Genomic DNA, 26,040 nt, shown 5'->3' with positions numbered 1-26,040 from the left:
GTTAAGGACTTGATTTGAAGCCTTCTGGGAAGTTAGAAACCTTTAGCTCTTCAAAGAAAATGATGGGCATAAATTGGTTAAGATGACATTCTGAGAATGAAGAAGAGTATAAGCAAAGGTGCAAGCATATTCCATATAATTTCAGAAAGTTGAAATTAAAGTGTGAAATGTGAGATTGTCAAATGTTGTTGAGCCCCAAGTGTATGTCCAATTTTGAGGACCCTTGAGCATAGAACACATCTACAAAAGAAAGAAAAGATACATCATGAAAAGTGGGTTTTCCATCTTCATTTTCTCTCACATCCCCCATGCTTCTGCCCCTTATCCTCCATCCTTGAGCCTAGGCACATGAGCCTGCCCTTTGTCTGTTTCCCCATAGTTAAGCATTAAACAGGATTGGCACCAAGCCTTCCCTCCTGAAAGACTCTGGTTATACTATCTAATCCAATACAGAGTTGAGCATATAAGATCTGCCCTTAATCTTTGGGGGCTTACATCTAGTAAGAGAAATGTCATTTTTAAACAAATTACAGCCTAATTATTTAAAAATTGGCTGGGTATTGAAACCATTCCAGAGCTAAGGTAGTGGTCATAATTTCTACAGCATACATTTTTACATTTTAACATTATGTTCTCATTGTATTTAATGTAATTCTCACATTGGCTCAATGATTGTAGGAAGTATTGCTCTGGCCAGCTATCAATAATAGTCATCTGCTTTAAAGTATGACTCCTACTACATTTGGTAATCAAGCCGGGTAGTGATAAACTGTCATCTAAAAAGTAAGCGAGAAAAGTCATCTGTCCTACACCTCCTGAGCCAGAGGATATGGATTTGAACTCTGACTTTCCCTCCAGTGTATTCTATGCCTGTACATTTCTCTAATAGTGGTCGCTTGCTCACTCTATCTCGCTCTCTCTCTCTCCTTCTCTCTCCCCCTTCCTCCCTCCCTCCTTCTCTTTGTTTTTGAGACAGAGTCTTGTTCTGTCACCCAAGCTGGAGTGCAGTGGCACGATCTTGGCTCACTACAACCTCTGCCTCCCAGGCTCAAGTGATTCTCTTGCTTCAGCCTCCCAAGTAGCTGGGATTACTGGCTAATTTTTGTATTTTTAGTAGAGACGGTGTTTCACCATGTTGGCCAGGCTGGTCTGGAACTCCTGACCTCAAGTGATCTACCCTCCTCAGCCTCCCAAAGCGCTGGGATTACAGGCATGAGCCACTGCAGCTGGCCAATCATTACCTTTTAAATCATAGAGCCAGGTATAGAGAACAGTGAAGTGATTCTAGAACTGAGTTTCTGGAGCCACAGGGTTTGAATTCTGACTTTTCTACTTACTAATCTAAAGTCTTATAGCTAGTAAGTGGGAAAGTCAGGATTCAAACTCATGCCCTCTATCTACCCATCTATGAAATAGATGATAAAAGTACCTTCAGGCTGGGTACAGTGGCTCAATCCCAGCTGGGTGAAGCTGGGATTACAGGCTGGGTACAGCCTGTAATCCCAGCACTGTGGGAGGCCGAGGTGGGCGGATCACCTGACGTCAGGAGTTTAAGACCAGCCTGGCCAACATGGTGAAACGCCATCTCTACTAAAAAATACTTTCTTAGGTTGTTCAGAAGCCTTAATGAGATAATACACATAAAGCACTTAGAACTTAAAACATGGCAGTAAATACCCAATAATGTTAACCCTCCTATCATTACTATTACTAACGTCATCATCATCAGCGGTTATAGTGGTTATATTGGCTTTTTTTATGAGACAGAGTCTCACTCTGTCACCTAGGCTAGAGTGCAGTGGCCCAATCTCGACTCACTGCAACCTCTGCCTCTTGGTTCAAGCAATTCTTGTACCTCGGCCTCCTGAGTAACTGAGATTACAGGCACGCACCACCACTCCTGGCAAATTTTTGTATTTTAGCAGAGACGGGGTTTCACCATGTTGTTCAGGATGGTCTCGAACTCCTGAGCTCAGGCAGTCTGCCCACCTCAGCCTTCCAAAGTGCTGGGATTATAGGTGTGAGCCACCGTGCCCAGCCCGGCTTTCTTTTTTTTTTTTAAATAAAGATCCTTCAGGCCATTGAATATATATTGGCTTTATTTAACAAAATCAGTGTAATCAAACTCTAATATTGTGGTACATTTGTAAATTAAGAACCTTTTATGCCTGTGTTGTTTCTATCTTAGAAACTGTAGAAACTAGAGAGTGGCAATACAGAATTGTGTTCATGTGATTTCATTTAGATGATATAGAAAACAGAATTGAAAGATACACTGTTTACTGAATGCCTACTATACTAGATCCTTTAGTTGTGCTCTCTCATAATAGAAATAATACCTCCTTTGTAATGGAGGTGGTGGTTCCATTTTTTCTGGTAAGAAGCTAAGGAGCCTCAGAATAGTCACTTGTCCAATATCACATAAATAGATGGCTGATATCACATGTAGGTACCTTAAGCTCCAAAGCTCTCACTTTTTCTAATCCATTGCATCTCACTGCCATCCTGCCTGATTTTTACTTAGTTCTACCTGAGGTAAACTGTGTTACTCTTTCTATATCAAATGCCCATCCTTATGTGGAAAGTTTCTTTTTCATAATTTAACCTTTTCATAATTCAGTGCGTCCAACCTACAGTACGTACATTTACAAATGCTAGCCAGAAGCAATAGCTAACATAATGTGGTAATGCTGTGGCTGACAGGAAAGCCTGTTGGCAGTGTTAGCTTATTTCTGACTGCTCATGCTTTAAAAGTTTATGGAGGCTGCTGGGCACGGTGGCTCACGCCTGTAATCCCAGCACTTTGGGAAGCCAAGGTGGGCGGATCACTTGAGGTCAGAAGTTCGAGACCAGCCTGACCAACGTGGTGAAACCCCATCTCTACTATATAACAGGTGTTTAAATACAAAAATTAGCTGGGCATGGTGGCACATGCCTGTAGTCCCAGCTACTCAGGAGGCTGAGGGAGGAGAATTGCTTCAACCTAGGAGGCAGAGTTTACAGTGAGCCAAGACTGCACCAGTACACTCCAGCCTGGGCAACAGATCAAGACTTCATCTCAAAAAAAAATAAAGTTTATGGAGGTTGAAAACATAAACATTTGCAAGCCTTTGAAAAAAAAACCTTTTTCTCTTGAAATTGTCTTTCAAATTTTAGGTTTCACTGCCTCAAGGTTCTCAAGGAATTCCCCATCAGACTTATCAACAGCCTGTTATGTTCCCTAATCAGTCTAATCAAGGATCTATGCCCACAACGGGAATGCCTGTTTACTATAGTGTCATTCCACCTGGTCAACAAAATAATTTAAGGTGAGTATGACTAAGTAACCTAATCTTCCAGCTTCTTGTTTACCAGGATTATGGTCTGTTGCTAGTTTTGAAGTTGACTAAGGGGCATTACTTGAGACCATTGTCTAATGTAGAATAGAAAAAAACTATAATACAATATACTTTTTAAAATATTTCTTTCGGCCGGGTATGGTGGCTCATGCCTATAATCCCAGCACTTTGGGAAGCCAAGGCTGGTGGATCACCTGAGGTCAGGTGTTTAAGACCAGCCTGGCCAACATGGTGAAACCCCGTCTCTACTAGTAAAACAAAAGTTAGCTGGGTGAAGTGGCATACACCTGTAATCGCAACTGCTTAGGAGGCTAAGGCAGGAGAATCGTTTGAACCTGGGAGGCAGAGGTTGTAGTGAGCCAAGATTGCACTGTTACACTGTAGCCTGGGTAACAAGAGTGAACTTCTGTCTCTAAAAAATATATGTATATTTCTTTCAGTAAAATCATTACAAGGAAAGCAGTCCATATAAAACCTAAAGGCAAGTCAAATCTCTCTTGTGCCCAAAAATTAGGCCAATCTTCTGTTACTCACATAAATGGAGTAACAGTTGGCCATAGACTTCGGAGATGGGAGTGTAATATTTAAGGTTTTTATAGGGGTCTGGAAAAATTGTATTTCCTGTGTATAACTTTAGCAGTGAAATATCTTGCTGAAATATTTCAGGCTTTGGGAAGCTTATTTTTCATCAGTAAGGGGAGGGAAGGCATATAAGAGAAGTAAATGATAGTAGTTCTATATTAAAGCAAGTTATGAAGTATTCCATAAGCAGAAATGTCTCTGACAAGCCATGTTTTGAAAATACTAATCTTTCATTGAATTGAGTCCCTTTAGTTCATTGTTCAGAATGTATTACCAAACCATAGTTCATTTATTCTCGTGGCATCCCTGTGTTACCAACCAAGTCCATGCTGCCTGCATATAGCAAGCCAATCACTGTGACAGTGGGTTTTGCAAAAGAGAAAAGATTTTATTCACAAGGCTGCTTGTGAAAGGAGATGGGAGAACAAATCTCAAATCTGCCTCTGAAAATAGGGCTTGTGGGTACTTACGGAACAGAAAGTAGGGTGGTCTGAAGTGTGAGAAAATGTGATAGATGGGTAGGAAAGGTGATTGGTAGATTGGAAAGATGAGGTAGTTGGGGTTTCTGCACAAGCATAATCAAGCTACATGGTTCTTCATAGGACGTGTGTGGAGAAAATGGGGTTAGCATGATCTGAAGGTGGAGTTTTAGGCCCTCTGATGCCAAAAGGCCCTCTGATGCCAAAAGGCCCTCTGATGCCAAAAGGCACCTGTGCAGGCCCAGTTGAAGGGTTCGTGATCTCAACCAGCTTGGATTGAACATGAGTTGCCCCCTGGATCCTGAAAAACAGCTTTAAACACCTGTTATATAGTTAACCACAGTAAGAAATATTATCTGTAAGGAAAATGGTGGGAGTTTAGTTATATATTGCTTGGCCATGTGACTTGCTAGTGGGAGTTTTAAGATTAGCTAAAAGTATTGATTAAAAGCAAGCAAAGCCAGTTAAGTTTGGCAGGCTGATTAGGTTAGCCCTCTGTTTCACCTGGGAGGTTGCCAGAGGGGCAGCTGTTCTCCTTTAAAGAATGGGGGCCTAAGTTACCATCACTTGTAAGAGGTTTTTAGGCCAGGGGCGGTGACTCACACCTGTAATCCCAGCACTTTGGGAGGCAGAGGCGGGTGGATCACTGGAGGTCAGGAGTTCAAGACCAGCCTAGCCAACATGGTGAAACCCCATCTATACTAAAAATACAAAAAATTAGGCCGGGCGCGGTGGCTCACGCCTGTAATACCAGCACTTTGCAAGGCCAAGGCGGGCGGATCACGAGGTCAGGAGATCCAGACCATCCTGGCTAACACGGTGAAACCCCATCTCTACTAAAACTACAAAAAAAAAAAAAAAAAAAATAGCCGGGCGTGGTGGCGGGCCCCTGTAGTCCCAGCTACACGGGAGGCTGAGGCAGGAGAATGGCGTGAACCCGGGGGGCGGAGCTTGCAGTGAACAGAGATTGCGCCACTGCACTCCAGCCTGGGCGACAGAGCGAGATTCCGTCTCAAAAAAAAAAAAAAAAAAATTAGCCAGGCATGTTGGTAGGCACCTGTAATCCCAGCTACTCAGGAGGCTGAGGCAGAGGTTACAGTGAGCCAAGATGGCGCCATTGCACTCCAGCCTGGGCAACAAGAGCGAAACTCCGTTGCAAAAAAAAAAAATAAGTTGTTACCATTCAGTTATGGTTACAGATGGTATTTGGGGGTGGAGAAGGGATTGACATACTTTGTTGCACTAGAAAACGGGGGGCTTGGTTCTGAGTTTATCAGAACTCACCCTCCCCCAAGGGGAACTCACATATTTTCCCTCTCCTTCCATCTTTATGGCTGCCAGTGTTTCAGTGCATGATAGAGGAGGCCCAGGCTTTTTTTTTTTTTTTTTGAGACAGAGTCTAACTCTGTTGCCCAGGCTGGAGTGCAGTGGTGCAAGCTGTGCTCACTGCACGCTCTGCATCCCGGGTTCAGGTGATTCTCCTGCCTCAGCCTCCCAAGTATCTGGGATTACAGGTATGCACTACCATGCCCCACTAATTTTTTTTGTTTGTTTTTTTAATAGAGATGGGGTTTTACCATGTTGGCCAGACTGGTCTCGAACTCCTGACCTCAAGTTATCTGCCCGTGTAGACCTCCCAAAGTGCTGGGATTACAGGTGTGAACCACCATGCCCAGCCTGGCCCAGGCTTTTTAAATGGCACATTGATTGTGAACTCTCAGGCAACCTTGCAATTTTATATCTTATTGAGTCCCAGCTCCTTTGAGGCAAAACCACTGCACAATGAAAGTAGAAATATGTACTTCATTAAATTTCCCATTTGTTGTATGAGTTTAAATTTTATAAATAAGGAAAAAATACTCCGAATCTGAGTTTTTTACCCTGATAAATCTAAGTTTGGGATCTAGAAGGCCAATTCAGTTTCCAAACTGTCAGAGGCAGAAATCTGTGCTAAAGTAGGGTGAAATGAGGAGTGAGGAAATTCATGAATTACCTACTTTTTGAACCAAAGTTTAATTTTTTATTTATCAAAGAATACTACCAGTTATCACTTCTGTGTGAGGCAGAGGCTGAGAGATGGGTACTAAGTCATCCTTTGTAGGCCTGCATACTGGGAGGAAGGGCTTTCATGCAGGAAGGATATCAAGCTTATAAGAACCTATTTAAGACGGCTTAGGCTTTCACACTTTTTCATGTTTGTTAGACTTGTCAGTCCCTTGAAACAGAAAAGATTTTGTGTGCTTGACTTGTGAGAGAGCTGGCCATAAGAGTGTGAATACAGGTGAGAGAGCATAATTATGTTCCTGCCTCTATAGTGAGCCTTATTTTAAAGGTAAGGGCAGAATCCAAAAGCTGTCAAATGGGTGCTGATGAGTACACTTTGGAAGGATCCTTGGTTTTAGTCCCTGGGCCTGCTTTGCAAAGAAAATAAAAAATTTGAAGAGCTAGCCTTGGCCTGAGGGATAGCCTAGAGCACAGAAATTAAAAGATAGATGAGATTCTCCAACAACCTCCAATGTGAATCTTGATTAAAAGTCTTTGGTGCTGGGCACGGTGGCTCACACCTATAATCCCAGCACTTTGGGAGGCTGAGGCGGGTGGATCAGTTGAGGTCAGGAATTCAAGACCAGTCTGGCCAACATGGTGAAACTTCAAGTCTACTAAAAATACAAAAATTAGCCAGGCATAGTGGCAAGCACCTGTAATCCCAGCTACTCGGGAGGCTGAGGCAGGAGAATTGCTTGAACCTGGGAGACAGAGGTTGCAGTGTGCTCAGATTGCACCACAGCACTTCAGCCTGGGCAACAGAAGGAGACTCAGCCTCAAAAAAATACAATAAAAAAAAGTCTTTGGAATTACCCACAGCTTAGCGCTGTGACTCATATGAGGCAGATAAACTTGAAATAAGATAGGTGTAAGCTGACAGTAGTGATTGGTTACCATGTGACAAACTAGCATTGATCTGTTCTAGGTATAGAGTGCCAATGTGAGAAATTGAATGGGTTGTACATGAAGCAGGGAATGTGTATTCTCTCAGACTCTATCTTGGTACGTTTTGGACTAGTTACTTGGTAGGAAGTCAAGTCATGTACAGAAATAATTAAAGATCTCTGACCGGCTGCAGTGGCTCACACCTGTAATCCCTGCACTTTGGGAGGCCAAGGCAGGTGGATCACTTGAAGTCAGGAGTTTGAGACCAGCCTAGCCAACATGATGAGACCCTGTCTCCACTAAAAACACAAAAACTAGCCAGGCGCAGTGGTGGTTGCCTGGAATCCCAGCTACTCGGGAGGCTGAGGCAGGAGAATCACTTGAACCTGGGAGGTGGAGGTTGTAGTGAGCCGAGATCGTGCCACTGCACTTCAGCCTGGGCAGCAGAGTGAGACCACATCTCAAAAAAAAGAAAAAAAAAGCTCAACAACACAGAATTCATAAGATCTCTTTGGGTGAAAAAAAAATCGTAATTAACTGATTAATTTTTTAAAACATAGCAGCATTCTTCACAGAAAATGTCATTTCTGCTTCTGGGCAATATTTAATAGACAAATCACCATAATATTTCAAGTTTACTTGGAACTATCACTTAAAATGTCAACTATTGATAATTTTTATTAATCAGAGAGTTGAATTACCACCCAAGGGCTAATGAATAGAAGCAATTCAGAAATCTAGACTTAGTGGCTTATATAAATTACATTTTATCCTGCATATTTCAGTATATTTACATGAAAAGCAGGGGTTGATCTGATTACTGAAGCACCAGCTGGGTGTGGTGGCCGGGCAACAGAGTGATACTCTGTCTCATAAATAAATACATATATACATATATACATACATACATACATACATACATACTCACTCAAGCACCTGGAACAGGGCCTGGCATTAAAGTCAGAGCTTGGTAAATCTATACTGAATGAACATATTTCTTAAATGTCAGAGGTCAGCTTGCGCATGTGTATATGTACATAGACGTCATTAAGTGTTGGCCTCAATTTTATTTTGTTTCTGTAACCTCTCTGCTTTTTAAATTTTTCATCAATTTTTTTAAATTACAAAACAAATAATGCTGTTAATATAAGTGAAGCAATACAGAAATGTGTAAAGGGAAGGGTAATCATCATGCCCTACTCCACCCCCCATCCCCAGGTAACCAGCATTCACAGGTGCCTAGGCGTCAGGGTGAGACTGTCTCAAAAAATACATAAAATAAAATAGTCAAACTTGTAGAAGCAGAGTAGAGTGATCGTTGCCAGGGTCTGCAGGGAGGGGGAAGTGGAGAGTTACTCTTCACTGGATATAACATTTCTTTTATGCAAGATGAATGAACTCTGGAGATCTGCTATACTACATTTTGCCTATAGTCATACTGTGTTGTACTCTTGAAATGTATTAAAAGGGTAGCTCTAATGTTTAAAACAAACAAAAAAAGATAAATGGTTATGGTGTCTTTGAGGGATTTGTGACATCCGTTTTAATAGTTCACATGCCTTTAGCACTTACCTTGTTCTGAGCTCTGTTCCAGATCATTGTGAGTGGATACTTCTCCAAAAAGCAAGTATGAAAGGTGGAAGAAACCATACAGAATCATTAGTTTATCCTTAAAGCAACAAATATTTTTATTTTGGCTGTTACTCCCAGTTAGACTAAATGTAGTAAGATGTGTACTTTTTAGTGTGACTTTTTTCCTGATTAATATGTTTTCTGTGTAACGTGAATCTACGTCATTGTTCTTTTCTGGCTTGTCAAGCCAATACTTTTTCAAAGACACTACCTTTTTTGGTTTAAGAAAAGTTATCTTTTTGTTTACCTCACTGAATTTGAAGTCTACATTTTTACAAGAACACTTAGCTGAGAAATGAAAAATAAATCACATTAATTTTCAGAGTTACATAAAGAAAATTATGTGTAGCAGATTCTCGATATTGTAGACTTTGTATTTGCAAATTTGCCTATTTGCTGAAATTATTTGTAACCCCTAAATAGATATTCATTGTACTTTCTTTTTCATTCATGGACACGTTCAGTGTGGCAAAAAAGTTTGAGTCATCAGGCAAGCACATTCCCAGCTGAGGTCAAACAAGGCACATGCTACCTCCATATTTCAGTTCTTCTATTGTAAACAATTGTCCTTTGCAGTCTATTTAGTGCCACATTGTTCACACTTTTTTGGTTTTGTTTGAAATGGCTCCCAAACAATGCTGACTTTCTGTCTTGTGTTACTAAGCACAAGAAAGCTTTGCTGTGTGTTCAAGCATGAGTTGGTACTGGCCATCAGTTCAGTGTTAATGAATCAACAATACAGTACATCCAGAAAAAGAGGAAATTCACCGATGTGTATGTGAGGCCACTCTAGAAAGTCCTAAAGTAACAGCCAAAGTACATGACAAAGTTATGAAAAAGATGGAAAGGCAGCTAGATTGGTGGATTCATGAGATGATGAAGGAATTTATCTTCCTGTTTTGGGGGACTTTTTTCCTTTCTCTTAGCGTCTCAATATGATAACCAAGTTTTTAAAAAAGCATAGTGGACAGCATTGTTGTGAAACTGAAAGTCGAAGAAATTTATGATCATGTTACCCAGGGTCAGGAAAATGGTAAACACTTCTCAAATAGTGTTTTGTTATCAAGAAATACTGCGAAGGGCCAAGGACGGTGGCTCATGGCTGTAATCCCAGCACTTTGGGAGGCCGAGGCGGGTGGATCACTTGACACCAAGAGTTGGAGACCAGCCTGGCCAATATGGTGAAACACCATCTCTAGTAAATAAATACAAAAATTAGCCAGGTGTGGTGGCGGACACCTATAATCCCAGCTACTCGAGTCTGAGGTAGGACAGTCACTTGAACCCAGGACACAGAGGTTGCTGTGAGCCAAGATGGCGCCACTGCGCTCCATCCTGGATGACAAAGCGAGACTCCCTCTCCAGAGGAAATACTGCAGAGTTTCTCAGAGTTTTTACATTTCTAGAATCTCATTTGTCTTCACAGTGTCCTTCTAAAAAGGATAAGAATATGTATTTGTTTTTATTATTTTACATGTAGACATTATGAAATTTCAATCCTACGTATCTTCATTTAATTGGTCTGGCCCTAATCTTAAGCCTGAGCAACATTATTTTTTAATGCCCGCCAGGTGATTCTAGTGGGCACCAAAACTTGAAACCCTCTGGCCTACACTAGCCCTCTAGTCTTGTTTTTATTTATGCCTACAGCTGTCCACAAGTAGCTATAGCCCAGTAAAACTTTACACATTAGCAGAAAATTCATGATGTCTGTCACTGTTTATTAGTAGATTTTCATCTGAAATCCAGTGTGCTGACATAAAACTATAAATTACTACATATCAAGTTTATAAATTTTTAGATCTTGGTTGGAAAGTGTATCTTAAACTCTAGGTTACAGGGTCTTGATCCATACAGTCTTACTGTGTTTTAGATGCTAAATGGACTGTAGTAGCCTTCATTTTGTTACAGGATTATGAGGAATAAGATTCCTATAAGAACACAAAGTGAGTCTTTGTTTTGAAAAATGTCTTACTTAGCTTGGGTTGCTTAGCGAAATTGTTTTCTTACAGAGGTGCCTTGTGGAGAAAGGTAGAATTTGAATTATTATGTCTACTTTCAGCTCAGTCTTTCAGTTCACTGAGGCAACTTTGTGTTTGGATTGGATTGTGTTGTTACTTATCATTATGAAGATTGAGCACAGCCTGATACAAGTCACATATACTGTCACTTTAAGCAAGCAAAGTACTAGTCAGAGACACTGATTCTACAACAACTCATGAGATTTTTCTCAGTCCTTAGTGTGGAGGGAAAATTAGTTTGATACCAGCAAAGACTTCAAAAGTGGGCAAGTGAGTAGGATATCTTCAAAATGCTCTCATTTTTACTGGTTCTTCTCCAATTTTGCCTTTCATTTTTGCTATTTTTATCTTGAAATTCAAAACGATAATACCTTTGTCTTTGATGTATATTCTCAAAGGGGTAGCATACAGAGAGGAACTTGGAAAAGACTGTAGCCTTTTTTTTAGAACCTTTAAAAAATGTTTCACAGAATCTGTATGAAATTATGAAAAAGAAAACCTACCTTCAAGTCTTTTTCCCTTTTTTTTCTCTCCACAGTCTGTTTTTCCTCATTTTTGTATCCTAGTATTTCTCTAGTGTCCCTTTTGTCCTACTTGTGATACCTCCCTTGTATTCATTTTATTTCTCCTAAGCTTCTGGTTTTACATTGTCAGTTTTTTTGTTTGCCTCAGCTATCCTTTTAAATAATTGTTGATAGTAAGTCTGTCAATCTGAACTATATCTTTTGGTAAAATTTTACTTCTCTCATTATTAAAAATGAAGTTACTAACACTTAGCTTAGAGAAATAAAATGTAATAAATAAAATTTTGATTTGGCAAGGTAAGATCAAGAGATGTGCTGCACAAGACTATGTCTACAGATAAATATTGTATTATACACTGAAAACTCTGTGAGGATAGATCTTGTGTTAAGTGTTTTTACACCAATAAAAATATTTCTTAAACCAAGCAAACCAATATACTCTACAGCATATCTGCACTGATAACCTATGTATGATTTTGTAGCACTAGCAGAATAGATGAAGAAAGATATTGTTGAAGGAATAAAATGAAAAAAAGTTACTTTCACTGCTAAAACATTACCTTTTCAGAAATTCATTTCTTCTTTAGTGGATATAAAAGAGTGTTTAGTTTTTTTTGTTTTTTGTTTTTTGTTTTTACCACTTTTTTCTTTTTTTTTTTGAGATGGAGTCTCGCTCTGTCACCCAGGCTGGAGTGCACTGGCAGGATCTCAGCTCACTGCAAGCTCCGCCTCCCGGGTTTACGCCATTCTCCTGCCTCAGCCTCCCGAGTAGCTGGGACTACAGACGCCTGCCACCTCGCCCGACCAGGTTTTTGTATTTTTTAATAGAGACGGGGTTTCACCGTGTTAGCCAGGATGGTCTGGATCTCCTGACCTCGTGATCCGCCTGTCTCGGCCTCCCAAAGTGTTGGGATTACAGGCTTGAGCCACTGCGCCCGGCCTTTTTTTTACCATTTTTGTAGGCACGTGTTTGTTAGCAAGATTTATTAGTAAATAGTTTTATTCACAAAAAAATGTTAAAGGAGAAGGGAAGAGGGTGCTGTAGCTATTTCATTTTTGTGAACTCACCAAAATGAGTGAAAATAGTAATACTTTGGATTTAAATTATTTAAGTAGGTACTTCTAAGGAATAGGAGAGGCAACATTTCATGAAAAAACCTCTTCATCCATAATTGATCACACCGAGTATTTGTGGTGCTTCCTCAGCCTCTCAATGAGTTTCTGATGTTGAAAAATACTTCTCTTATATCTGTATTTTGTCTATTAAAACAGTCTTTCCTCTGTGTACTTTGTTTAGGTCTTTCTGGTTAAACATACACAGTCATTGTAGAAAATTTGAAAATATTTGAAATTTCAAGTGTTTGATGACAAATCAACTACAGTCTCAGCACCCAAAAATAATCACTGATAAATTTTGATGTACCTCACCAAAGTCATTTTTCAGTGTGCACACGTATATATGAACTATGTTAGCAATCACATTTTTTAACATTTTATTTTATGCTTTGTAAAACCTACGTGATTAATTTTTCTTTTAGGCTGGGCATGATGGCTCATGCCTGTAATCCCAGCACTTGGGGAGGCCAAGGTGAGTGAATCGCTTAAGCTCAGGAGTTCAAGATCAGTCTGGGCAGCATAGCAAAACCTCATCTCTGCAAAAAGTACAAAAATTATCTGGGCATGGTGGCACATGCCTGTGGTCACAGCTACTCAGGAGGCTGAGATGGGATAAGCCCAGGAAGTTGAGGCTGCAGTGAGCTGAGATCACACCACTTCACTCCAACAGAGAGAACCCCTGTCTCCAAAAAAAAAAAAAAAAAAGGAAAGAAAGAAATTTTCTTTTTAAATTAAATATATAAGCTGGATGTGGTGGTGGGCTCCTATAATTCTAGCTACTTGGGAGGCTAAAGCAGGAAAATAGCTTGAACCTGGGAAGCAGAGGCTGCAATGAGTCGAGATCATGCCACTGCACTCCAGCCTGGGCAGCAAAGCAAGACTCTGTCTCAAAAATAAATAAATAAACCATATATAAATATCTGGAGTAAAATAGTAAAATTCTGCCTCACTAATCCATTGCCCTTTCTGGAAAGCAGTCACTGTACACCAATATAATCACTATTTAAAGTTTTTGTTTGTTTGTTTTGAGATGGAGTCTGTGTAGCCCAGGCTGGAATTCAGTGGTGCAATCTCAGCTCACAGAGCAACCTCTGCCCTTCGGGTTCAAGCGATTCTCCTGCCTCAGACTCCCAAGTAGCTGAAATTACAGGTGGCTGCCACCACACCTGGCTAATTTTTGTGTTTTTAGTAGAGGCGGGGTTCACCATGTTGACCAGGCAGGTCTCAAACTCCTGACCTCAAGTGTTCTGCCTGCCTCGGCCTCCCAAAGTGCTGGGACAGCAGGAGCCACCATGCCCAGCCTTTTTTTTTTTTTTTTTTTTTCCCTCTAAGGTGGAGATCAGTGTTGTTTTTGTTGGTGTCATGTGGAGTCTTTATGAATCTTTTCTTCTGTAACTTGCTTGTCTTATTAAACATTATGCTTGGCCGGGCACAGTGGCTCACGTCTGTAATCCCAGCACTTTGGGAGGCCGAGGCAGGTAGATCACCTTAGGTCAGGAGTTCTAGACCACACGGGCCAACATGGCAAAACCCCATCTCTACTAAAAAATACAAACATTAGCTGGGTGTGGTGGCACGTGCCTGTATTCTCCGCTACTCAGGAGGCTGAAGCAAGAGAATCGCTTGAACCCAGGAGGCAGAGGTTGCAGTGAGCCGAGATCATGCCGTTGCACTCCAGCCTGGGCCACAGAGCAAGACTCCGTCTCAAAAAAAATAAACATTATGCTTAAACTTTTTTCCATAGAGCATCTGAATTTTAGGTTAGCATAGAAAGAAATTAGCTTGAGACCCTTCAAAAAAAGACCAAAAAATTAGTCCAGTATCAGTCTTTGAAGTGAACTTGAAGTGGGAAGAACCCCCAGGCAGAAGGATATCGTATTACATGCATCAAGTGGTGGCATTCTCAGCTGTCGTGGTGGCAGTAGGAAGGGGATTAATCTGGGGTGCACTTTGAAAGAAGAAACAAATATGTTAAGTGAGGATTAAGGAAAAATTTGAGATATGTTAATAGGTAATGCCCCACTAGCAGCAATACGTGTTGGGATTGAAAATCAGTGTAACTGTTATGTGGATATCATTTACTTTACCTACTAGATCTAAGGTCGGCAAACTTCTTCTGAAACAGGCCAAATAGGAAATATTTGAGGCTTTGTAAGCCAAGATACAGAATTGTGGATTGTATTTAGGTATTTATATAACAAGGGGAAAAATAAGTTTCCATAAATTTTTATTGATAAAATTCAAAATATAATAATGAGCACAATGGATTTGCTTTGGGTGACAGATAATATTTTACTTAATTGGGGTTCAAAGTTAGTGTTTTCTGTCATCAAGTTGATTTCAAATGTTCATCTGTAAAAACCATTCTTAGCTTGCATGCAATACAGAAGCAAGCAGTGGTCTGGGTTTTGCCTGTACGCCATAGTTTGCCAACTCCTGTACTAGATGGTTGATAGCCAGCAAAAAAAAAAAAAGACCAAGAGGCAGTGGTCACAAATGAAGACCAACAACATAGGAAAAAGGAGTGTGGAAGCCAACATACAAGGAGATTTCAAAGATTAATAGTCAGATGTTGTGGGGAGGGGGGGTGAGGAAGGAAGAGAGATAAAGACCATAAAGGGAATAAAAATCATTGGATATGACCAGAAGAGGTCATTTGTAACTTTGAGATAGTATGTGGTAAAGTGAAAAGGACTCTTAAGAAAAAAATAACAAGTTTAGATGGTTCATGAAGTATTATAGACAAAAAGTCATAGTATTTATTCAAAAAGAGGAAGGAGGGAGGCCGAGGCAGGCGAATCACGAGGTCAGGAGATGGAGACCATCCTGGCTAACACGGTGAAACCCCGTCTCTACTAAAAGTACAAAAAATTAGCCGGGCGCGGTGGCGGGCGCCTGTAGTCCCAGCTACACGGGAGGCTGAGGCAGGAGAATGGCGTGAACCCGGGTAGGTGGAGCTTGCAGTGAGATCGCGCCACTACACTCCAGCCTGAGCAACAGAACGAGACTCTGTCTCAAAAACAAAAAAAAGAGGAAGGATATAACTGCTTTGAAAACTAGAAGAGAAAGAACTCGTATAAAGGAGAAAAGAATTTTTAGGCCAGGTGGAATGGCTCATGCCTGTAATCCCAGCACTCTGGGAGGCTGAGGCATGCGGATCATCTGAGGTCAGGAGTTCAAGACCAGCCTGGCCAACATGACAAAATCCCATCTCTTCTAAAAATACAAAATTAGCCGGGCTTGGTGGCACCTGCCTGTAATCCCAGCTACTTGGGAGGCTGAGGCAGGAGAATTGCTTGAACCTAGGAGGCAGATGTTGGAGTGAGCCAAGATCATTGCACTCCAGCCGGGGGGACAAGACCAAAACTGCCCCCCCAAAAAAAAAAAATTAATGTGAGACAAAAAGGGATGATTGTCTAAATCTTCCCTGCCTACTTTTGAATTATTCTTCAGTTTAGATTTTTACAGCTTTTATTCCTCAAGTAAATTGAAGTTTTTCCAATTTGTTTTTTAAAATCCACAGTGACTATTTTTACTGCCTAAGGTTTTGAATGGCTATTGTCAAATTTATTGTTTTAGATATTTCTTGAGGCCACAAGCAATCTGTGTAACAAGCAGTCCCCTGAAGATAGGCCAACCGAATTTACAAGGTAGAAGAGGTATGTGTGCGAAGTCTCCCTCTAGCATGTCCTGTTTATTTTATTTTTTGAATAATTTCCAGGTCTTGGGAGTGTGCTGACTTTGGCATCTTACATGGTATCAGGGCCAATATGAGGGATATTGAAGAAAGGATCTTTAAAACTTGCATCCTCCTGACTTCTGTTTTTAGCCAAAATGGAGTAATACAGACTGGATTTATCCTCCTACCTTAACCAAAAAGCCAGAAAATTATGTGAAACAATAGTTTCTAGATATTATAGGACATGGGACAGTGAAGAACAGTAAACCCTGAGAGGGAGAAACAAAAGAAGTGAGTCTTAGGATTGCCCCAGCTTAGTGCCACAAGAACGTTTCCCAGCGACAGCTCAGGGAGGGGAAACCCAACCAGAGTCTCTGAATTAGGAGATGGAGTTGGGACTTAGGCCAAGGTAGCTAGAGTTTACAGGGCAAAGTACTGAAGACAAAAGAGCTCTAGAGATCTCTGGAGGGACCTCCTTGAGTCTTATAGTTGAATAGATTGGTGCATATGTGTGCAAAAACTACCTGAGGCCAGGAAAAGAACCACTCAAAAGGAGCAGACACAATCTCTGGAACTCACCCAAGGACAGTAATCATTTGTAGTCCTACCAGCCACTGGCAAAACTTCATAATACACGAAGCAACAAGTAGAGGACTTAAAAGGACACTATCTCAATGTGGAAGAAGATTGGTCCTAGATTAAGGTTGTTCTGTTTGGCTCTAAGCTTCCTGTTGCCCACCCCCACACCCCCCAAAAAACTTAAAAACAAAAGGCTGCTGTGGTCCTGCATAAAAAATCATAAAAGCGAAACCCAAAAGAATTAAATTATTTCCAGACAACTTAACTGTGATCCAGAACAAAGCTCAAAAATACTGTTACAAAATACAAGAGTATCCAACACCCAACAAGGTTAAATTCACAGTTTAGTCTTGACTCCAATCAGAAATTGCCTGTCTCCAATCAAAAATTACTGAGAATGCAGAGAATCAGGAAACTAAGGTTAATAATGAGGAGAAAAATCAGTGAGTTGAAACTGAAACAATGCCAGTATAAAAATCAGAGAGGGAAAATGATTAATAAAGCATCATTGCTCCTAAGGGGCTAATTCATGTGTAACTGGCATCCTCAAAAGAGAGAAAAGGGAACAAAAAATATTTGAATAAGTGATGGTTGAAGTTTTTCAAAATTTGATGAAAATTATAAACTCACAGATCCAACAAGCTTAGCAAATTCAAGCAAAAGAAGGGTGAAGAAAGCATCTTAAAAAGTTATAGAGAAAATCTTAAAAGCAGTCAGAGGGGGAAAAGAGTCATTGCATACAGAAGAACACAGTTAAGAATGTCAGCAGACTGAGAAGCAATACAAGCCAGAAGACAGTGGAGCAACATCTTTATTTGAAGAAGTGAAAGAAAGAAAACTTGTATTCTATACCCGTAAAAATATTTTTCAGAAACAGATTTCAAACACACAAAAGCTGAATTAATTGCCAGGCAACCCACACTGTGAGAATTGTTAAAGCAAGTTTTTCAGACAGAAGGAAAACGATACCAAATGGATATTGGTGGTACACAAAGGAATACAAATAAAAGGTAAGCAATATACAGGCTTAAAAACCAAGTATATTTTTGTCCTTCTGACAAGGACTTGTGTGTATAATAAATTAAGAATTCTCAAACCAACCACTTGGGGAAACAGTTTGTTTTAAACGTTAAACATACTCCTACCATCTAACCCAATTATTCCACTTCAAAGTATTTAAGAGAAATGAATACTAGAGGCAACCCAAATGTCCACCCACAGGTGAATGGATAAATAATCCATGGTATATTCATCAGTGGACTGTTACTTAGCAATTAAAAAAATGATCTGTTGATACAGCAACATGGATGAATCTCATAATTATCCTGAGCAAAAAAAGAAAAGCCATGCAAAAAAAAGTATATAAACCATATTATTCTGTTGATATTAGATTATAGAAAATACAACCTAATCTCTGTTGACAGCAGACAGATCAGTGGTTGCCTGGAGCCAGGAGGCTGGGAAGAGTTGATGGGGAAGAAGGGAAGGTGGAACTACAAAGTGGGGCACAAGGCAACTTTGGGGGTTGGTGAGGCTTCATGATGTGCGTATACATAAAACATTAAATTCTATACTTTATGTGCAGTATAGTTTCTATAAATTATACCTCAGTAAAACTATAAAATAATCTGAGTCGTAAATTTTTTCTTAGAGACTGGTTCTTGCTCTCATTCAGACTGGAATGCAGTGGTGTGATCCTGGCTTACTGAGGCTTCAACCTCCTGGGCTCATGCAGTCTTCCTGCCTCAGCCTCCCAAGTAGCTGGGACTACAGGTGCATGCCACCACACCTGGCTGATTTTTTAATTTTTTTAAAGATAGGATCTCGCTGTATTACCCTGCTGGTGTCGAACTTTTGGGCTCAAGCGATCCTCCTGCCTCAGCCTCCAAAACTGCTGGGTTCACAGATGTGAGCCACCTTGCCGAGCCTTCTTTTCTAATAGTTTAAACAAAGACTAGTTTTAGGTGAAGTGAAAAGAAATACTGTAAAACTAACAAATTATTAAAAACAAGAGTAATAATTTGTAAGGAAAGATAGGCCACAGGGCATTTAATGGAGGGATAAAGGTAGACTCAAACTAACTGATTGTAAAACCTGTTACAGAGTCATATTGAAATGAAATGTTAAAATTTAATCAAAAAAAATTTTTAAAAAGCAAATGACTAAAAATAACTCCTTTCAGCCAGAGGTGAGAGATTGGGGGGAAACAAAAAAAAAAGCAGTAAAAGGAAAGTCCAGATAACTATGTTGCACCAACCTGATCAACATAATGAAGCCCCGTCTTTACTAAAAATACAAAAAATTAGCTGGACGTGGTGGCATACTCCTGTAATCCCAACAAAATACATGTAAAACCTTTATGCCCCAAACCATCTTGTGATGTGGAAGATTGTACTCCTTATGGTTTATATCTTAGAACAGATGTCAGAAAACTACAGCCCACAATCTAAGAATGGTTTTTAAATTTTTAAAGGATTATTATTTTTTAACTTCTGAGTGACCATGCCTCAGAGCTAAAATATATACTAGGTGGCTCTTGCAGAAAAAGTTTGCCAACATCTGCATTTAAAAAAACCTTGACAGATATGTATCAGAGAGATGTTAATGAATGTTTGTAGCAACAATGTTTAGCCTAATACTGAAAGTAATCCAAATAAAATGGAATAGAATGTGTAAGTATATTTTGATGTATTCATTTCAGACACTACTATACAACAAAGAAAGTTAATAAACTACAACTACTTATATCCAGTTGGTTGAGTCTCACATATATGACACTGAGTAGAAGAAACAGTCATAAAATGATCTATACAGTGTTACTCCATTTATTTAGGATCAAAAACAGGCAAAACTTAACTATGTTCTTTTGGGATACACATATATATGGTACAATTATACAAGAAATAAAAAGCAAGTAAGTGCTGGTCGGACACAGTGGGTGACACCTGTAATCCCAGTACTTTAGGAGGCCAAGGCGGGCAGATCAGTTGAAGCCAGGAGTTTGAGACCAGCCTGACCAACAGAGTGAAACCCCATCTCTACTAAAAACAAAAAATTAGCCGAGCATGGTGGTGCATGCTTATAATCTCAGCTACTCAGGAGGCTGATGCATAAGAATCACTTGAACCTGGGAGGCAGAGGTTGTAGTGAGCCGAGATGGTGCTACTGCACTCCAGCCTGTGTGACAGAGCAGAACTCTGTCTCAAAAAAAAGAAAAAAAGGCAAGTAAGTGCTTATCACAAAACTGTGGTTGGAGCGGGTTCTGATCAGTTAGAGGCGGGAAGGCAGGGATACTTCTAAGATACTAACAATGTTCTGTTTCCCAATCTGAATGAAGTTACATAGATAATTATTTTATTATTACACTTATTTAAACTGTAATATATTTCTAAGCACTCTGTATTAGTCTGTTCTCACATTGCTGTAAAGAAATGCCTGAGACTGGGTCATGTATAAAGAAAAGAGATTTAATTGGCTCACAGCTCTGCAGGCTGCACAGGAAGCATAGTGGCTTCTAGGGAGGGCTTGGGAAACTTCAGTCATGGTGGAAGGCAAGAAGGAAGCAGGTACGTCTTACATGGCCGGAGCACGAGAAAGAGAAGAGTGGGGGGAGCGCCACACACTTTTTAAACCAGATCTCATGAGAACTCACTCACTGTACAGTACCAAGTGCGATGGTGCTAAACCATTAGAAACCACCTCCGTGATTCAGTCACCTCCCAGCAGGCCCCACCTCCAGCATTGGGGATTACATTTTGAATGAGATTTGGGTGAGGGAACACATCCAAACAATATTACACTCAGATTAGATAGATAGATAGATAGATAGATAGATAGATAGATAGATAGATAGATAGATAGATAGGGATTTGGGTGGGGGAACACATCCAAACAGTATTACACTCAGATAGATAGATAGATAGATAGATAGATAGATAGATAGATAGATAGATAGATAGATTCAGATAGATAGATAGATAGATACATAGATAGATAGATCGATCGATAGACAGACAGACAGATTTGGGTGGGGACACACATCCAAACAATATTACACTCAGATAATTCCAAATCCCAAAAAATAATAAAACCATTCGAAGAGAGACTTAAATATGAAGACTTTAGGAGATAAAAAAGCTAAGAGAATGGGAGGAGAGGAATTGGAGACAATAAATAGAGACAACCTTTGAAGAGAATTGCTTTTATAAGGATGAGCATTGAACTGGATTCGTATATGGAGAGGATGAAGTCAAGACAGAGGATCCTTTTTTAATTGAAAGAAAGATATATGTGTTTGTATGCTGAAGGGAAAAGCTTAATAGATACAGAAGATTTGCCACTACAAGGGACAGGAGAGAGAGTTGTAAGGTCCCCAGGGAGGGTGAGAGCCACCACAAAAATGGAAGCAGGTTAGCCTTAGACAACAGTGCAGAGGATTTCATGGACAGTAAACGAGGACAAGGAGAGTATAAGGATACCGATGTGGATAAGGTGGATAGATACGGCAGTGAGAGAAATTCTCTTCTGATTGCTTTGCTTTTCTCAGTGAATTAGTCAAGATACCAAGTACATTATCAGAGTGGATGAACATTTTTAAGTTTCATAAATATAGAAATCCATTACAGCTATATTGAGAGTAATATTCAAAGGAAAGAAGCAAGATATGGGGGAAATGTGACAAACATGCCTAATAAAAGCTTAATTTATAGAACGTTTGTATCACTTCTCTATGTTCTAGGATGGTAACAGTGAGACTACAAGTAAATAATCCATAAAGATAAATTGCTACTCAAAGAAAACTGATAGTAAGTTTTCACATGGGAAAATGTTGTCTTACCAGCAATCCAAAAAATGAGAATTAAGGCAACTTTAACACAAAAAGTAGGCTAAAACATATAGTTAGCAATACTGTGCATTGAGACATTTAAACATTGCTGGTTGCTAGGCATATCAAGTCCATTTTTCTATAAATTAGTCGGGATATTTAACAAAATGCAAAATTACTGTACTTTTAAATTCTACCTCTAAAAGTTTATCACAAAGATAATCCACCCCAGAATTTAAATTGTGGCTAAACAAATTATAATAGAGCTATTATTAACATAAGACTCCAAAGAAAAAGATGCAAAAGAAACATGGAATAACCTAGTAACCTTTGAATAGTTTAAATTTTCCTCTCCATTTATTTTTCTGCTAGGCTGATTAGTTTAAGTGATAGTGAGATTTACTTAGTTGTCACAGACAGTTTCTCAGATAGTGAGACCAGTGAGTTTTAAAGGTGTTTGTTCTGTGTTAATTGCTCCAGTATCTTTAATTCAGAAGAATAAATGTTTGATACTCAGGCTACTGTAGTTCACAAATGGATTATATTGATTGCTTACAGCATTTTAAGTGAATAGAGCACATGTCTATTAAGTAATATTATTAAGTTCAGAAGCTTGCTTAACTACCATTGACAATAAGACGTCAGATGGTTTAAAAAGGCAGAAAACCAAATGACTTGACACACCTTGACAACTGTTCATAAATTTTCAAAGACATCGTTTCTAGTAGTCACTAAAAGCTGTAGTAGATGTATGGCTTGCTTTTCAAATGAATCAATTATTGCTTGAGAAGAATACACTTGTCCCCATTCTCCCAACTAAAAAATAATTTGAATTAGCAGCCATGAAATATTTACAAAAACATAAAGAGAAAAGACACATGATGGCAACGTATTTTCATGTGGAATTTCCCGTGCTATTTTCCTAAGTCTCGACCTTTTTGTGGGTGATTTCATACAATAGAATTTTGTAAATACCTTTCATATACAGTAGTCCCCCTTATCCAGAGGGTATATGTTCCAGGATCTCCCAGTGAATGCCTGAAACCATGGAATTGAACCCTGTATGTACTATGTTTTTTCCTGTACATACATGCCTCTGATAAAGTTTAATTTATAAATTAGGCACAGTGATAGATTTAAAATAACAACCAATAATAGAACAGTGATAACAATGTACTGTAAGAAAAGTTATAGGAATGTGGTCTCTCAAAATATTGTACATTGGCCAGGCACAGTGGCTCATGCCTGTAATCCCAACACACATTGGGACACCGAGGCAGGAGAATCGCTTGAGGCCAGTAGTTTGAGACCAGCCTTGGGCAACATAACAAGACCTCATCTCTTAACAAAAAAAAAAAAGCTATAAAAATTAGCCAGGTGTAGTGGTGCACACCTGTAGTCCTAGCTACTTGGGAAACGTGGGAGGATCACTTGCACCCCGGAGTTCAAGGTTACAGTGAGCTACAATCTTAACACTGCACTCCTGAGTTACAGAGCAAGACCCTGTCTCCAAAAAATAATAATAAAGTAAATATATACACATACATACATATAAATGTACTCATCCTTGTGGTGATGTGAGATGATGAAATGCGTATGTGATGAGATGAAGTGAAGTGAGGTGAATGATGCAGGCGTTGTGACATAGTGTTTGGCTACTGTTGACTTTGCAACAGGATGTCAGGAGGAGGATCGTTTGCTTCAGGTGATCTAGATCATCAAGTCGTGACAGTGTTGATAGCTAAATGTCAGGAGCAAACAGTGTCCATGACTAACAGGCAGCATGGATATGCTGGGCAAAGGGATGATTCACATCTTGGGCCGAACACCATGAGATTTCTTCATGCTACTCATAATGACATGTAATTTAAAATGTATGAAGTATTTATTTCTGACATTTTTAATACTTTTGGACCATAGTTGCCTGAGGGTGACTGAAACCAAGGAAAGCAAAACCACAGATAAGGGGTGACTACTGTATGTACCATTTTTATTCATTCTGCCATGTTCTTATTTATCTTGTTTTTAAACAGCTCTATTGAGATATAATTTATATACTATACAATTCACTTAACATGTATATTTCAGTAGTTGTTAGTGTATTTACAAATATGTGCAACCATCACCGTGGTCAATTTTAAAACATTTTCATCACCTCAGAAAGAAACCCTGAGGTGGAAGCAACTCAAGTGTTTATCAACAGGTGGATAAAGAAAATGTGGTGTATGTTCTCACTCATAGGTGGGAACTGAACAATGAGATCACTTGGACTCGGGAAGGGGAACATCACACACTGGGGCCTATCATGGGGAGGGGGGAGGAGGGAGGGATTGCATTGGGGAGTTATACATGATATAAATGATGAATTGATGGGTGCTGACGAGTTGATGGGTGCAGCACACCAACATGGCATAAGTATACATATGTAACAAACCTGCACGTTATGCACATGTACCCTAGAACTTAAAGTATAATAATAAAAAAAAAGAAAGAAAAAGAAAAAAAAGAAAATGTGGTGTATATATACAGTGACTAGAGCCAGGCGTTTGAGATTGCAGTGAGCTTGATTGCACCACTGCACTCCACCCTGGGTGACAGAGCAAGACCTTCTCTCAGGAAAAGGGAAATAAAAAAAGGCTGGGCGCGGTGGCTCACGCTGGTAATCCCAGTACTTTGGGAGGCCGAGGTGGGCAGATGACCTGAGGTCAGGAGTTTGAGACCAGCCTGGCCAATATCGCAAAACCCCATCTGTACTAAAAAATACAAAAAAATGGCTGGGCGCCATGGCTCATATCTTGTGAGCCCTTTGGGAGGCCAAGTCAGGTGGATCATGAGGTCAGGAGATCGAGACCATCCGGCTAACACGGTGAAACCCTGTCTCTACTAAAAATACAAAAAAATTAGCCGGGCATGGTGGCGGGTGCCTGTAGTCCCAGCTACTCAGGAGGCTGAGGCAGGAGAATGGCGTGAACCCAGGAGGGTGGAGCTTGCAGTGAGTCGAGGTCGTGACACTGCACTACACTCCAGCCTGGGCGACAGAGCAAGACTCCATCTCAAAAAAAAAGAAAAAAAGTCAGGCATGGTGGTGTGTGCCTGTAATTCCAGCTACTCGGGAGGCTGAGTCAAGAGAATCACTTGAACTTGGGAGGCAGAGGTTGCAGCCAGCCAAGATCGCACCACTGCACTGCAGCCTAGGCGACAGAGCAGGACTCCCGACTCAAAAAACAAAAAAAAAAAAAAAAAAAACCGTATAAAGAGTAAAGAGAGCTCAGTCTGGGAACAGACTTAAGAAGCCGCAAAAGAGAGCAGCACAGAATCAGCTATACTAAAACTGAAATTATTGTTTAGCAGGTATTTTCTATCACTTCATTGACCCACTAAAGTGCTGTATCTAACAGATCTGCTAATACATTGCTTGATGATGACTGGTTCGTCCTGATGGACTAGTCAGAATATGCACCATCTCAAGATCAGTTATTCTCCAGGAGCATCAGAGACATCTTTTTGGTGAATTGTGTTTATGATACCTGTCCTCCAATTTCTCAAGCCAAAGGCATCTTTTCCGTTAAATGTATAATGTAGACTCTTTTTTAGGTTTCATACAAGTACTTAAGTACTTAAAAAGTTCAGAGCTCCTTTTTAAGGTATATATTAGCCCTTCTTGCAGTTACTTCTGCATCCTACCTATTTATTAAATGGGAAATAATCCTCTTTGGGCAAGATTTCCAGCCCAGCTTCTAAGTTTCTTAGTAAAACATGAAGTATGTTTTATATGTGGTACTGGAAGACTAGATTCCTCTATAATTAACTGCATGCTGTAAATTTATTGTAGAATACAGTTATGATATTCTACAATCCAGCACCTGCCAGTGGCTTAACTGCTTGCTTTCCTTATCATCCTGGCACCTATATAATCCCTGGGCTTACCATTTTATCTTAGCTGGCAAGAAACACAAAGCTACATTCAGTGCTCTGTGAAAGCAACAATCTTAGGGCAGGTGTCCCCACTCCCTTTTTTTAGTACTTCATTTTTTAGTCAAATTCAGTTTTTTTTTAATGGCTCACATTAGGGAATAGATGAGCTATAAATTAATACTTCTGTAAATACGAGCATTTAACCAGAAAGCCCAGATAAATCAGCTATTAGCATTTAAAGGAAAACCCAAAAAAGTATACATTAAAGATTTTGACATTTATTTTCATTAATTGAGCATATAGTCAAATTCTCATTAGTTGCAAGTTTATCTTGTACTAGGTATATATACCCTCATCACAACAAATATATATAAAATGGAAATCACTATGACTTTGAGAAAGCTTATGAGGCAGAAAGC

At 39.8% G+C, this 26,040-nt stretch overlaps 1 protein-coding gene across 9 annotated transcripts in view; it reads left to right on the top strand.

Annotated features, from left to right (window-relative positions):
* Nucleotides 1-26,040, top strand: part of R3HDM1 (R3H domain containing 1) — a 213,754-nt gene that overhangs the window by 164,995 nt on the left and 22,719 nt on the right. For all 9 annotated transcript variants that reach the window (XM_030916132.1, XM_030916129.1, XM_010367320.2 and 6 more), the window contains one exon: nt 3,157-3,308. In XM_030916132.1, coding sequence (XP_030771992.1) covers nt 3,157-3,308 — 152 coding nt within the window. The remainder of the gene's footprint in view (nt 1-3,156; nt 3,309-26,040) is intronic.

Source organism: Rhinopithecus roxellana, chromosome 14 (assembly GCF_007565055.1).
Source record: "Rhinopithecus roxellana isolate Shanxi Qingling chromosome 14, ASM756505v1, whole genome shotgun sequence".
Classification (NCBI taxonomy): Eukaryota; Metazoa; Chordata; class Mammalia; order Primates; family Cercopithecidae; genus Rhinopithecus; species Rhinopithecus roxellana.
The sequence above is the reverse complement of the archived record's forward strand: the minus strand, read 5'-3'. Positions and strand labels throughout refer to the sequence as shown.